Below are 13,949 nucleotides of genomic sequence, written 5' to 3' on the forward strand. Positions count from 1 at the left end.
ACCATGTTTTGTTCATTTGTGTATCTGTCCATTCACAATTGGGTTGCTTCTGCCTTTTGGCTATTGTAAATAATGCTGCTATGAGCACTGGTTTACAAATACCTGATTGAGTTCCTCCTTTTAGTTGTTTTGTGTTATACCCAGAGGTGGAATTGCTGGATCATATAGTAATTCTGTTTAATTTCTTGATAAATACTGTTTTCTATTTTCCACAGCACCTGTACCATTTTACACTCTTATCAATGATGTACAAAGAATCCAATTTCTCCACATTCTCAGCCACACTTGTAGTTTTGTTTTTCTGCTAACAGCCATCCTAATGAGCCATGAAATTAAAAGATGCTTACTCCTTGGAAGGAAAGTTATGGCCAACTTAGACAGCATATTCAAAAGCAGAGACATTACTTTGCCAACAAAGGTCCATCTAGTCAAGGCTATGGTTTTTCCAGTGGTCATGTATGGATATGAGAGTTGGACTATGAAGAAAGCTGAGCGCCGAAGAATTGATGCTTTTGAACTGTGGTGTTGGAGAAGACTCTTGAGAGTCCCTTGGACTGCAAGGAGATCCAACCAGTCCATTGTAAAGGAGATCAGTCCTGGGTGTTCATTGGAAGGACTGATGCTGAAGCTGAAACTCCAATACTTTGGCCACCTGATGCGAAGGGTTGACTCACTGGAAAAGACTTTCATGCTGGGAGGGATTGGGGTCAGGAGGAGAAGGGAACAACAGAGGATGATAAGATGGCTGGATGGCATCATCGACTCGATGGACAGGAGTCTGAGTGAACTCCAGGAGTTGGTGATGGACAGGGAGGCCTGGCATGCTGCGATTCATGGGGTCGCAAAGAGTCGGACACGACTGAGTGACTGAACTGAACTGAACTGAGTGAGTATGAAGTGGTATTTCATTGTAACTTTCAGTTGCATTTCCCTGATAGCTATTAGGTTGAGCATCTTCTCATGTGCTTATTAGTCACTTTTTATCTTCTTTGAAGAAATGTCTATTCAAGTTCATTGTCCATTTTTTAAATTGGGTTGTTTGGGGCTTTCCTGGTAGCTCAGTGGTAAAGGAATCTGCCTGCTACTGCAGGAGACACTGGTTCAATTCCTGATCCGGGAGGATCCCACATGCCTTGGAGCAACTAGGCGCGTGTGCCACAATTCTTGAGCCTGTGCTCTGCAAAAAGAGGAGCCACCACAATGCGAATCCCGTGCACCACAACTGGAGAGTAGCCCCGCTCTCTGAAACTGGAGAAAAGCCACTGTAGCAACGAAGACCCGGCACAGCCCAAAATAAATAAAATTATAAAAAAATAATAAATTGGGTTGTTTGCTTTTTTGGTTATTGAGTTTTAAGAGTTATTTATATATTGTGGCCAATGATGGAACAATTTGAACTTCAGTAATAATTGTAATGGAATAAAGCACCTCACGCGTGCTCAGTTGTGTCTGACTCTTTGCCTGTCCTATGGACCATAACCTGCCAGGTTTCTCTGTCCGTGAAATTTTCCAGGCAAGAATACCGGAGTGGGCTGCCATTTCCTCCTCCAGGAGATCTTCCCGACCCAGGGATCGAACTTGCATTTCCTACATTGGCAGGCAGATTCTTTACCACTGCAACACGTGGAATCCCTAAAACACATGAAAAACGTTTAAATCCATGCATTCGTTAAGATATTTTTTAAATGCTTATTAATTAACTTTGGAGGATGTTAAAGAACCAAGGCATTATTTTGAAAACTGATAAACAGAAATTCTATACCCTAATAATCACATTTAGATATATACCCAAGAAAAATTCTGGATATATGTAACAGGAGACATTCACAGGAATGTTCTGAACAACATTGTTTATAATAGCAATAAACTGGAAACCCAAATGGCCACCCTCAGGAGGAATAAATGAAAAACTGTGATATGTTTGTAGAATAGTACACAGTAGTAAAAAATTGAATGAACTAGGAAACAGATGAATATTAGTAATGTGTTGAGTGAAAAATGTAAATAACAAAGGACAACAAATAATACCATCTCTCTTACAGTTCAAAACTAAGCAAAAACAAACATCATGTATATATAATTTTTTTTCTTTAAATTTTATTTAGAAAAATCAAAGGAACAACAAATACAGAATTGTGGATGATGGCACCCTAGACACTGGGATAAGGAGAAGATGAACAGGTGAGGAGCAGGTGGGTAGATATAAGTTCTGAAGCTTTTCCATCCAGCCTCTTGAGTTTTGCAGTGGGTGCAGTGGAACTCGTATTAATCTGAAAGGTATACATATCTAAATTTTAAAAGGAGGACCATGCTAGCCTCAATGATGATTGTGTCATTAATCGAAGATTATAATTAATCCACTCTTTCTTCCTGACGACTGCCTCCTCAGAAAGAGTAAGGTGCCTTTTCTAATCCGGGGCAGCCACATGAAACCGAAATGAGTGGGAGGGGTGGTTAACTGTTTTCACTTTTCTCTTCCTGTTTTTTTTGAGCCTGGGAAAGCAAGTCAGAATTTCCAATCTTTTCCAATTCCCACACGATTCCCTAATTTAGAACGAACTTAGAGAAAATAAAAAGCCTTCCTGCATCTGGGGAAGACTGCCGCCAGCCTTGGAGCATCCTCACTGTGGGATGAAAAATCCTCCCGGGGGCGGTGTGTGCTCCAGCCCGACCCCCAACCCGCTCGTACGTGCTTGTATGGGGTTAAACCTTGGGGGACGATACCCTCGGCGAGGAGTCACAGAGACGGTTAATTAGTGGAAATGCTTTGAGAAACTCTTGGACCCCAGCAGGAAGCCCTGGGAGGAGGGGCGGGTAAGGGAGTTCAAACGGAACAGAGGTGTCAGGCTGCAGAGACGAGCTCCAGAGATTTACCCCTGGGTGACTACCCCTGTCCACCCACTGCCCCCGAGGGTCGGCAGTGTGGATGATCTTAAACCGACGAGCCTGCGGGTACTGCGCGAGCGGACGCGGCGCGGAGCCTCTGATCACGCTAACGTGCAGCAGGCTCCGCGAAGGCCACGATCCGAGTACTGCCAGGTGGGGAGGTCCAGGCCGCTTCTCTTTTTCCTCGTTGCATCCAGACTGGGGTGGACTGGAAATTAAAAAGTGCTTATGCGGCAATAAGCATCAAGAAGCACTTTTATTGACTAGGAAACCGTGAAGAGTTGAGCCACCTGGCCTTTGCGGGCGAAGCAGGCCGGAGCCTTTCCCTGCGCGGGGCGGGCGGTCAAAGCCCGGCAGCCCTAGCTTGGCTCCAGACCGGCTCGGGGTGACATCACCAAACTCCTCCGATCGGCGGGAGGAGGCCCCCGAAATCCCCTAAAAACATAGTGAGTAATCGCAGGCCCCGCCCTCCAGGCGGGGCCCAGACTCGGGAGCGAGCCGAGCTGCCCCGCCAGCCCCCGGAGCGGCCTCCCGGCGAGCTGCCTGTCGGTGCCCGGCGTGGCGCGCACTAGCTCCGGGTCGCCGGCAGCGGCGGCGCAAGCAGGCTGTCCACCCTGCACGCGGCCTGTCTGTCCTCCGCGCGGCGCGCGTTCGCCCCTGAATCTCTCCCAGTGGCGGCGGCACCCGCGGCGCAGACGAGGGCGACGGAGACGCATTGCGCAGGCGCGGTCGGATTCCCGGCAGTGACGCGGCGGCGGGCGCGCGCGGCGCATTTCCGCCTCTGGCGAATGGCTCGAGAGTAGCGCGCGCCGCGGGCCCAGCTGCGACCCCGGCCCCGCCCCCGGGACCCCGGCCATGGACGGTGAGGGCGCCCCCTGACCCCGCGGGATGGCGGCGCTGGGGCCGCGGGGACCGCGGCGGGAGGCCCCTCTCCCCCTTCTGACCCTTCGTACGCCGATGGGCGCTGCGCAGGGAGCGGCCGGCCGGATGGTGGCGCGGGGCGGGGCGGGCATCGGGGGGTCTGACTCAGTTTCCCCCTGGGTGTGGGTTGTTGGAGGGAGCGTTGACTCAGTTTCCCCCCGGGACCCGGGGTGGGGGGGCTTGGGCAGTTCCAACTTAGTTTCCTTGTTAGAGGAGAATGTATCTGACTCAGTTTCCTCTAGGGATAGTGGGGGTGCCCTCCCTTAGTGTAACTTAAAACAGAAAAGGCCGTGACTCAGTTTCCCCTGGTGGAGGGAGGCGGCCATCCCTGGTTTCCCTCAGGAAAAGGGTGCTTCTGGCTCCATTACCCACGCCCCTAGTTTCCCTGAAGGTTCCAGGTAGCAGGCCCTGACTGTCCCAGAGAAGGAGCCTGGCTCCCTCTCACCTCAGGGAAGCGGGCCTTCCCTGATGAGGACAGGATGTGGGCTCCTGCTGACCCTTGTCTCCCTCTCCTTTCAGACCTCTTCCCCCTCATCTTCCCTGCAGGTAAGTGGACCATCCTTTCTCAGTGGGTCGGGAGGAGCTCCCCAGGGTCAGGAGCGATGGGGTCAGCCGGCTGATGGGCCTGGCCCGCATGTCCCCTGCAGAGCCGGCGCAGGCCTCTGGCCCCTATGTGGAGATCATCGAGCAGCCCAAGCAGCGGGGCATGCGCTTCCGCTACAAGTGTGAGGGCCGCTCAGCTGGCAGCATCCCTGGAGAGAGGAGCACGGACACCACCAAGACCCACCCCACTATCAAGGTCAGCAGAGCCCCAGGGCGGGGGACCCAGAGTCAATAAGGCTGGGACTTGCTTTCAGCCCCCACCCCACCCCCCCATCCTGAAATCTGTGTCTGGGAGTTGGGTCTGGAATTCCAGCCCTCTAGGGTGCTCTCTGTACTTTGGACAGATCAATGGCTACACGGGGCCAGGGACAGTCCGCATCTCCCTGGTCACCAAGGACCCCCCTCACCGGCCTCACCCCCACGAGCTAGTGGGGAAAGACTGCCGGGATGGCTTCTATGAGGCTGAGCTCTGCCCGGACCGCTGCATCCACAGGTGAGCTTCTTAGGGGTGGCAGGGGGTGGTGGAAGGTGGTGATGAGATGGGAATCGGAAAAGCAGGCAGTTATATTGCTGTTACAATGTTAATCGTTTCTGGACAGAGGGCAGAATTCCTCACTGCTTGCTCCCTCTCCAGCTTTGAAAGCTGATTCTTTTGTTTTGAAATTGTGTGTCTCCTCTCTCTAGTGGATAGGAGGAGCTCCATGTGAGCTCTGTGGCAAAGGTGTGGGTCCCTAATCACCTCTGAACCCCTGACTCCTGTGGCTGGAGTGTCACATCTCTTCTAGTCAGAATGAAAGCCATTGAACCAACGGTCTTCCCTGAAGCTTATGTACTGGTTGACAGAGGCAGACCGTAAATAAATGTACAAATAACTGAACAAGATACTGTTAGAAAGTCATCATTTCAGTGATGAAAATGAAGCAGTAACAGATTGGAAGAATAGCCTGAGGTGGGGGAGGTGAAGGAGCTGGTCCCATTCCTTTGCAGTGGGAGGTCAGAAAGGCTTCTTGAAAGTAAGACCTAAATGTGAGAAAGTAGAGAAGCACAGAAGGGACATGCCCAGCAGAATGAACAGGTGCAAAAGGCTTTGAAATACGAACGAGTATCATGTCTTTGGAGGGGGTAAAAGAAAGCCCTGGGGCAGAGGGTACGGAGCTGGCAGGGACTGTGGCTGGGGCCAGGTGGCAGGGCACAGGGCCTTGTCAGCCAAAGTAAGGAGTGGCTTTCACCGTGGCACAGTTGGGTGGGGTGGCATTCAAGGGGGTTAAGAATGGAATGATCACCTGGTGAGTGGGTGGGGGATAAGGGGCAGAATGGGCAAGGCAGGAGGGCCCAGGCTCTGCTGGAGACAGTGGAGCTTATGCCTGGGGGGCCTCAGCTTTCAGAACCTGGGGATCCAGTGTGTAAAGAAGCGGGACCTGGAGCAGGCCATCAGCCAGCGCATCCAGACCAACAACAACCCCTTCCAAGGTGAGGGCGGCGACGGCGGAGGCCTGGGCCTGCCTGGAGCACCTCCAGCTGCTGTACGCTTCTGAGGCCACCTTCCCCTCACGTGTCCCTCACCGGCCAAGACGCGGTGCCCGTTCAGTACATACACCCGTTCAGTACATTTTACCATTGGAGAAACAGACAGAGAGCGGGGACGTAGGGGACAGGACATCCAGGGTCACAGGTGGAGTCAGTGATGGGTGTAGAACCTTCCCACCGCCCTCCTCTAGGACTCCTGCTATTTCACACACCTTCCAACAGCCCTCCCAGCCCAGAGCTACCCGCACACCCCGCTCCACCCCAGCTCCATCCCTGGCCCCGGCCCCGGCTCTCCTGACCATCGATTTTTCTGACAGTTCCCATAGAAGAGCAGCGCGGGGACTACGACCTGAATGCCGTCCGGCTCTGCTTCCAGGTGACAGTGCGGGACCCGGCAGGCAGGCCCCTCCGCCTGGCGCCTGTCCTCTCTCACCCCATCTTTGACAACCGTGAGTGGTCAGGGAGCCGCAGGAGGGGGAGAGGGGTGGGCCTGTGAGGAGGAAGGGAGAGGTGGGGAGGCGTGACCTCCAAGAGTCGCTCTGACTTCATCCAGTCATCCAGCACATCAGTTATCCCCTCTGTGCCCAGCGCTGTGCTGCCCAAAAAGACGAGGCAAAGGAGACGCAGAGCTGCCCTTGAGGTGCAGCGTCCAGGCTGGCAGGGAGTCAGATGGGAGACAGGCATTTCCAGCCCATGACGAGAGGTTGGTGTGCCCAGAACTGTACTGATGACTCCAGGAAATGAACTTCCAGGAACGAGATAATGTTAGAAACTAAGAAGTCAATGAGGAAAGCTCACAGGAAGTTTACAGATGGATTGGGCTGACATTGGTCAACTGCAGTTTTAAAGTAGCCAGTAGGATACGTGAAAATAAAAAGGCTTTGGAGCCCCAAGGCCGGAAAACCAGGATGAACCAGTGTGGGGGGGGGTGGGGGGCTCAGGAGGGAAGGATTCATTGCCAAGGCGGGTATGAATGGGTCTTGAATACTGCTTGGGTCAGGTGGAGAAACAGCAGTTGTGATCGCTTTGGTTCTCATAGGACTGTATGCTTTGTGAGGGCAGAGATGTTTACCTTTTGTGTGTGGTTATGTTCTTCAGGCCTAGAGCAGAGCTGGGCACGGAATAGGTACCGGTAGATAAAGAGTTGCTGAATTGGTTGGTGTGAGGCGCCAATGGGAATGGTTGAACCTTGGCTGCAGAGGTGTAGTCAGCAAACTCTGGACAACCTTGACCCTAGGCTGGGCAGGAGCCTTCTTTTCCTGCAGGTCAGCCCGGGAGACCGCTGGTGATTTAGAGATTCCTTCCTTATTCCCACACCCTCAGGCGCCCCCAACACCGCCGAGCTCAAGATCTGCCGGGTGAATCGGAACTCTGGGAGCTGCCTCGGCGGGGATGAGATCTTCCTGCTGTGTGACAAGGTGCAGAAAGGTACACAGCCAGAACGAGGGCTGGACCCAGGAGCAGGAGGCGAGGGGCAAGGCTAAGCAGACACACTAAGTATTAGGGAGCTGGTTTAAGCACTGTCCCCAACTCCTTGGGGACAGCAGGGCCATGCATCTCTAGAGGCACGTATCAGCAACTGCAGGGGGCGGTGGGCTGGGGGAGCTGAGCACCCATGCGGCCGCCCTGTCTCCTGCAGAGGACATCGAGGTGTATTTCACGGGACCAGGCTGGGAGGCCCGAGGCTCTTTTTCACAAGCTGACGTGCACCGGCAAGTGGCCATCGTGTTCCGGACGCCGCCCTACGCGGACCCCGGCCTGCAGGCCCCTGTGCGCGTCTCCATGCAGCTGCGGCGGCCTTCCGATCGGGAGCTCAGTGAGCCCATGGAATTCCAGTACTTGCCAGACACAGGTACCCAGCTGGGCAGGGCAGCAGTAGGGCTGTGGGTTCCAGCCAGTGGGAGTGAGGCTGGGCTGGATGCCACAGCTGTAGGTGAAGGTCAGAAGCTGGGGTTGGGCAGAGATTTCCATAATAATCAGAGTCTTCTCACCTCATTTAATAGTGATGCCCAAGACTTACTGAGCTCTTGTGACGTGTGGCCCTATTCCAGGCATATCAGTGAATTACCTGATTTTATTCTCTCATGAACCTTTTGAGGTGGGAGATAGCATCTAACTTGCCTGAGGTCACATAGCTAGTGAGTTATAGACCCAGACCTCATTTGAACCCAGGCCGTCTGGCTCCAGGGACCTGTTGCCGCACTGTATCTGTACTTATCACCACCACACAGCCATGGTGTGGTCAGGGCTTTCGGGCATCTGCTCAAATAGGAACAGCCAAAATGATCCTTTATCTGAAGCCTGTCATCCAGCCTGAAAGTGTGTCCTGCCCTGGGACCTGTCTAACAGTCTGGAAAACAAGGCCTGAAACGGCCATCAGTTCATTCCACCAGATGAGGACTGAGTGTCCACTTGGCACCAGGCTCTGCGCCAGGTATTCTCAATCCAAAGATGGATAAGACACGTTCCCTGCCCTTTGGGAGCTCGGTCACATGAGGAAGAGACACATGCAAAGCAGAGCCTACATCACAGAATGACGAAGCAGCGAGGTGTGTGCAGAATACTGTGGGAACTGGAACTGGCTGCATGGAGGAGGTAGCATTTAGGTTGGAGAAAGACCCAGAAACACATTCTCTAGGCGGGTGGAGTGGAAGGGCAGGGAGCGGGCACAGCACGTTTGGGGACAGCTTTGTGGCAGGAGTTCACATCGTCGGGCAGTGAGCAGGCCCCGGCAGAAGGACCTTGAAGGCTGGACTCGTGTTCATCTGGGGTCACATCCTAAGGCCTTGGGAGCCACCAAAGGTTTCTGAACAGAGAAGTGATGTGAGCAGGTCTGGAAGCAGCCGGCAGAGGATCTGAGACGGGGGACACAAGGTGGGGAGGTTTTGGAAGATGTTCCAGTCGTTCCGGGAGAGAGGGTGCTGTATGAACCTCACAGATGGAACGCACGAGACCGTCTCACCCACCGCTGGCCTCCTCCGAGACCCTGAGCCCTACAGGCCCTGTGTGTCCTCCTGGGGACCTGTGCTCTAGCTGCTGCCTGTGCTCGGAATGCTTGGCCCCCAGATCTTCACGTGGTGGGCTCACACCAGTGCTTCCCTGGACCCCTAAACTAGATTCCTTGACCTTACTTGGGTGCTGTTACGTCACCCTGGGCCGCCACCTCAGAGCTCCTGTCACTTGTGTCAGTGCCCCTCTGTCACTTGGATGTCACAGCTTTGGCGAAGAGGAACCTTGTCTGCTTACTCAGGGCCATACTTCCCGTGGCTCGAATGGAGCCTGGCACGCAAGTGCTTGGTGAATGTGTGTCTAGAGGGTGAATGGTGGGGTGTGAGAAAGAGGAAGCTGCTGAGGATGTGTCCAAGGTTTGGGAACAGGGCAAAAGAGGTAGGGCGGGAACACCGAAGGGGAGAGAACCAGGGTCAGGTGTTTGAGGTGAGACGGTGAGGTTCGCTTTGGGCTCTTGATGTTGAGTGCTTTGGGCTTATCCAAGTGCTACAGTAGTTAGAGAGTTTGGAAAGCTCCAGACTAAACTTGGAAACCATCAGACAGAAGGTTAAGAGTCTGTTGAAGTCTTAAGCCAGCCTGTCGTGCCCGGGCTGCCCCAGAGCGCAGAGCGCACAGCACCAGGCCTGGTCAGGGCTGGACAGGAGCAGGGCCGTCAGTGGTGCAGGTGAGAGAAGCCTGAGGGGGGCCCTGCGACGGCTCCTGGCCCCTGACTTGGGGTCACCTGTGTCGCCTTTGGAGGGCAGATTCAGCTAACGGAGGTCTCCTCAAAAAAGTCATGGCGTTCTTTTAATTGTGGAGTGTCACAGAGTTGTGCTGCTCTTCTCATTGGCTGAGATTTAGAGAAAGGGTCTTGGAAAAGCTTGTCCTCTCGCCTACCTCCCGAGGGTCCTTTGGGAACTTTGGGGGTCCTACTGGTACAAGCAGGACCCACTTCCCTCCGTTACTTTCTCAGACGATCGTCACCGGATTGAGGAGAAGCGCAAAAGGACGTACGAGACCTTCAAGAGCATCATGAAAAAGAGCCCTTTCAATGGTAAGAGTGGGCAGCGGGAGAATCAGAGAGCAGTGGGTAGGGAGGGGACCCTAGACACCAAGAACTGACCTAGCCTTCACCCCACAGGACCCACCGACCCCCGGCCTCCAACCCGGCGCATCGCTGTGCCTAACCGCGGCTCAGCCTCCATCCCCAAGCCAGGTGAGGATTTCCTTTAGGTCATCACACCGGAACTGTAGGCTCAAATCTGTTCCACCCATGGCTTCGACACCTCTTGGAGGGAGTCGAGCAGTCTCACCAGCAGGTGTCTGAAACCTGCACTCTGTTGGGCTCCTGTTTCTCAGGGCCTGAGCCTTGGTGGCCTAAAATCAGAGCCAGCTGGGAAGCGGTGAAGATGCTGATTCCCGGGCCCCTTACAGACCTGGGGAATCAGAGGCTTGGGAGGTGTGTCCCAGGAACCAGCACCCTCCTGGGGATGAGAACCCCTGTGGTGTCGGTTAAACCCACATTGAATGCCTTGAGATGCAGAAGTTTCAAAAATGCAGTCTCTGCTCTCAGTTCTCCATTGAAGTGGGGCAACCAAACAGTCCCCTCTGAAGTAGCAAAACAGCAACCTGTAATGCATGTGCTGCTATGTCTCAGAGGAGGAGGAAGAGGCACTGCTCCCTGCTGGCTGCTCGGGCACAAGGTTGTGCCCGTTCTGAAAGCATCCTTTCTTCTGAAGGCTGTGAGAGCTTTGTGGGCCGGGGTAGACAGGCAGGGCTCCATGGAGGTGAGCCTGGAACTGGGCCCTACAGGGGAGGCCAGATTGGCTAAGAAGAGGGAGTAGGTTGCCGGCGGTGACACCACAGGGAAGGGCTGAGCCTCAGCACTCAAGGCAGCGGCTGGGGCACAGAGGATGGGGGGCGAGGCTTTCTCTGACCCCTGCCTCTCTGTTTCTCTTCTCCAGCTCCCCAGCCCTATTCCTTTACGCCATCTCTCAGCACCATCAACTTTGAGGAGTTTTCCCCCATGGTCTTTCCTTCTGGGCAGATCCCAAGCCAGACCTCGGCCTTGGCACCAGCCCCCACCCCGGTCCTGACCCAGACCCAAGTCCTGGCCCCAGCCCCGGCCCCAGCCCCAGGCATGGCATCAACCCTGGCCCAGGCCCTAGCCCCAGGCCTGGCTCAGGCTGTGACCCCGCCTGCCCCCAGGACCAACCAGACGGGGGAAGGGACACTGACAGAGGCCCTGCTGCAGCTGCAGTTTGATACCGATGAAGACCTGGGGGCTCTGCTTGGCAACAACACTGACCCTGCCGTGTTCACAGACCTGGCATCTGTCGACAACTCTGAGTTTCAGCAGTTGCTGAACCAGGGTGTACCCATGGGCCCCCACACAACTGAGCCCATGCTGATGGAGTACCCTGAGGCTATAACTCGCCTGGTGACAGGGTCCCAAAGGCCCCCTGACCCAGCTCCCACTCCCCTGGGGCCCCCTGGGCTCACCAATGGCCTCCTCTCGGGGGATGAAGACTTCTCCTCCATCGCGGATGTGGACTTCTCAGCCCTTCTGAGTCAGATCAGCTCCTAAAGGGGTGACACCCGCCCTGCCCAGCGCAGTGGGTTAGCAAGGGATTGAAGCCCTCCCAAAGCACACACTGATGGATTCTGAGAGGGTGGGCTCCAGTTGCCCCCAGCTGCCTTGGGTGATGTCTTCCTGGGGAGGGGGGGTGCATTTTATTCTTTTATTCGCAGTATCTCTCTCTCTTTTTGGAGGTGCTTAAGCAGAAGCATTAACTTCTCTGGAAAGGGGAGAGCTGGGAAGAGCTCTTCCATCCCTTATCCTGATGTTCGGCTCCAGGCTCTACAGAAAATTCTGGGGTCCCCCAACCTCACCCTTCAGCATCTAGTACTCTCCTAGAGAGATGGGTAGGCTGGAGCTATGGCCTTGGAGACCACAAAGCCTTATTACAAGTGTCTTCCTCAAATCATAGATTCATTTATACCTTCAGGCAAAATAATCCCCGTTATGCGCCCCTCTCTGGTGCGGCATTCTTTGTGCCTAACTACCAGCCTTTGAGGGCCTGGCCTTCCCCGCCCGCGGAGGTCTCTGCCAGCTCTTGCCTTGCTGGGCTGTGGTTGGAGGGGACTGGTGGGGCAGTATTGGCCTTCTCCAGGATCCAGGGAGGTTCTCTGAGACTGCTCTGTTCTCCTTTTCTCAAGTGCCTTAATGGTAGGGCAAGCTGTTCAGAGTCGGGGAGAGCAGGCTGGCTGCTCTCCAGTCAAGAGGCTCAGTTTTTACTGAAGAATCAAACCATTTATAGACTATTGCTTTTTCTACTCTGAACTAATAAATTTGTTGCCATGCTGGCTAGAGATTTGTCTTCTTTGAGCACACTCTTTCCTGGTCATTTCAGGCTGGATGTTGGTGATACAGAGTTGGAGGGACACGTTTGAGAATACATTGCCACTGGGGAGCTTGCAGTCCACGGACACCTGTGGACACTCGTAGCTACCAGCCAGTGAATGAAAGCAGGCGGCTGTGTGGGGGCGAGGGGAAGTCCTAGCCTAGCGAGAGCCCGGTTGTACCCAGGAGTTGTGGGGATGGAGCATTTTCAGGAAGGGCTTCACAAAGGCCATGCTAGCTTCAGGTCTATACAGAGGGGCTAGCCAGCATTTATAGGTAAGCGGGGTAAGAGACGATGTTGGAAAGATTCGATGGGTCAGTCTGTAAAAGATGAAGAGGCTCGGCTAAGAGGTTTGGATTTCATCTCTTAAGTGGTTGGGGAGGGAGGTGCCAGGTGAAGGTCTGTCCTTTCATACCCTGCCCTGGGAGGACCAAGGAAATCTTAAATCCGAAGCCGCCTCCTCTCCACCACCGCGCACGGCCCAGGAGTCCTGAAGAAAAACCAAGCCATGGCCCAAGGGCTAGAGCCGGACATCCTTCCGTTTTGTCCCGACGCACGCGCAGTAAAGCAGTCAGCCACCGGCCCTAGATAAGCGAGGGCCTGCCTTCCCGAGTGCGCAAGCGCACGGATAGCTTTCTACAACAGGGCGGCCAGGCAGTGCGCTTCGGAAAAAGCCCATCCTGAGGCCGATGGCGTCGCAGGGTTGCGGGAGGGTGAAGGCAGGAGCACTCAGGTATCAGTGAGACGTTGCTGCAAATCTAGCGAGTCCCCTGGGAACACAGGAGGCCCAGGGTGCAGGTTCCGATGGCGTCTACGAGAAAAGATGCCAGCTGGCGGCGGAATGTTGGGGAACCGGAAAGCATCTAGCGACTCGTGCTGCTCTGCGGAAAGCATCTAGCGACTCGTGCTGCTCTGCGGCGTTTCTGTCGGGGGGCGGGGTCTGAAGCAGGTGTGCCACCCTGGGGCCTGGCCCAGCCGTACTAACGCCCGAGGGGCGGGACCCAAGAGCCGTGGCCGGGTCAGGACCCCGGCCGGAGTGCGTGCGGAGGTGAGGTTTGCAGCTGCTGCGCTGCGGGCGGGGCCAGGGCGAGCGCCGGGAAGGACCTGGCGGGGTGGTAAAACTCCTCACCGGAGTAAACTGATGGCCGAAACTGCCCGCAGTGTCGCCAACCTGAGCCCCGGAGGGAATTAGTGAGTTCGGGTCCTCCACCTCAGGCTGTGCCTCGCTCTTCTCGGCTTCCCCAGTGTCCTGAAGTGACCTCCCGCGCTCCCCCGAAAGCCCTCTCCTGGCCCTTCCCACACTCCCTGAGTGACCTCATCATGACCATGGCTCACCAGTCCAAAATCCTTGTCTCCAGCTCAGACTTCTCTCTCCTGTGCGCCCGCACTCTGGACATCTCACCCTGACATCCCTCAGGTCTTTCAAAATCTCGGTGCTCCAAGGGACCCTAGCCATCCCTGGCCTGCCCTTTCCCCGCAGTCATGGCCTTACCAGCCTCCAGGGCTCCTGTCGGAAACGGCCACCACCGTGGATTCTGCACCTTCTCCCCTAGCAACTTGAGTTCACTTCCTCACTTGGTCCTGGCAGCTGTGCCCGGTTATCCCCACCCCCACGGCCAT

The 13,949-nt window shown here is 55.0% G+C and overlaps 1 protein-coding gene across 1 annotated transcript; it reads left to right on the forward strand.

Annotated features, from left to right (window-relative positions):
- The first annotated feature begins 3,369 nt into the window (after positions 1–3,369).
- On the forward strand, positions 3,370–12,297 carry RELA (RELA proto-oncogene, NF-kB subunit). Its single transcript, XM_070359117.1, has 11 exons — positions 3,370–3,748; positions 4,327–4,353; positions 4,455–4,606; positions 4,755–4,903; positions 5,789–5,880; positions 6,255–6,386; positions 7,261–7,365; positions 7,577–7,789; positions 9,899–9,979; positions 10,067–10,141; positions 10,890–12,297. Exons 1-11 carry the CDS (start codon positions 3,742–3,744, stop codon positions 11,510–11,512), a joined length of 1,656 nt encoding a protein of 551 aa, XP_070215218.1. The 5' UTR covers positions 3,370–3,741; the 3' UTR covers positions 11,513–12,297.
- The last annotated feature ends 1,652 nt before the right edge of the window (positions 12,298–13,949 follow it).

The sequence above is a fragment of the Bos mutus genome, chromosome 22 (assembly GCF_027580195.1).
Source record: "Bos mutus isolate GX-2022 chromosome 22, NWIPB_WYAK_1.1, whole genome shotgun sequence".
Lineage (NCBI taxonomy): Eukaryota > Metazoa > Chordata > Mammalia > Artiodactyla > Bovidae > Bos > Bos mutus.

Bases quoted from the DNA above. Each gene is read 5' to 3' on its own strand.
- RELA (XM_070359117.1), top strand. The intron at 4,354-4,454 runs GTAAGTGGACCA...TGTCCCCTGCAG, and splicing joins CCCCCTCATCTTCCCTGCAG to AGCCGGCGCAGGCCTCTGGC. The intron at 7,366-7,576 runs GTACACAGCCAG...TGTCTCCTGCAG, and splicing joins GTGTGACAAGGTGCAGAAAG to AGGACATCGAGGTGTATTTC.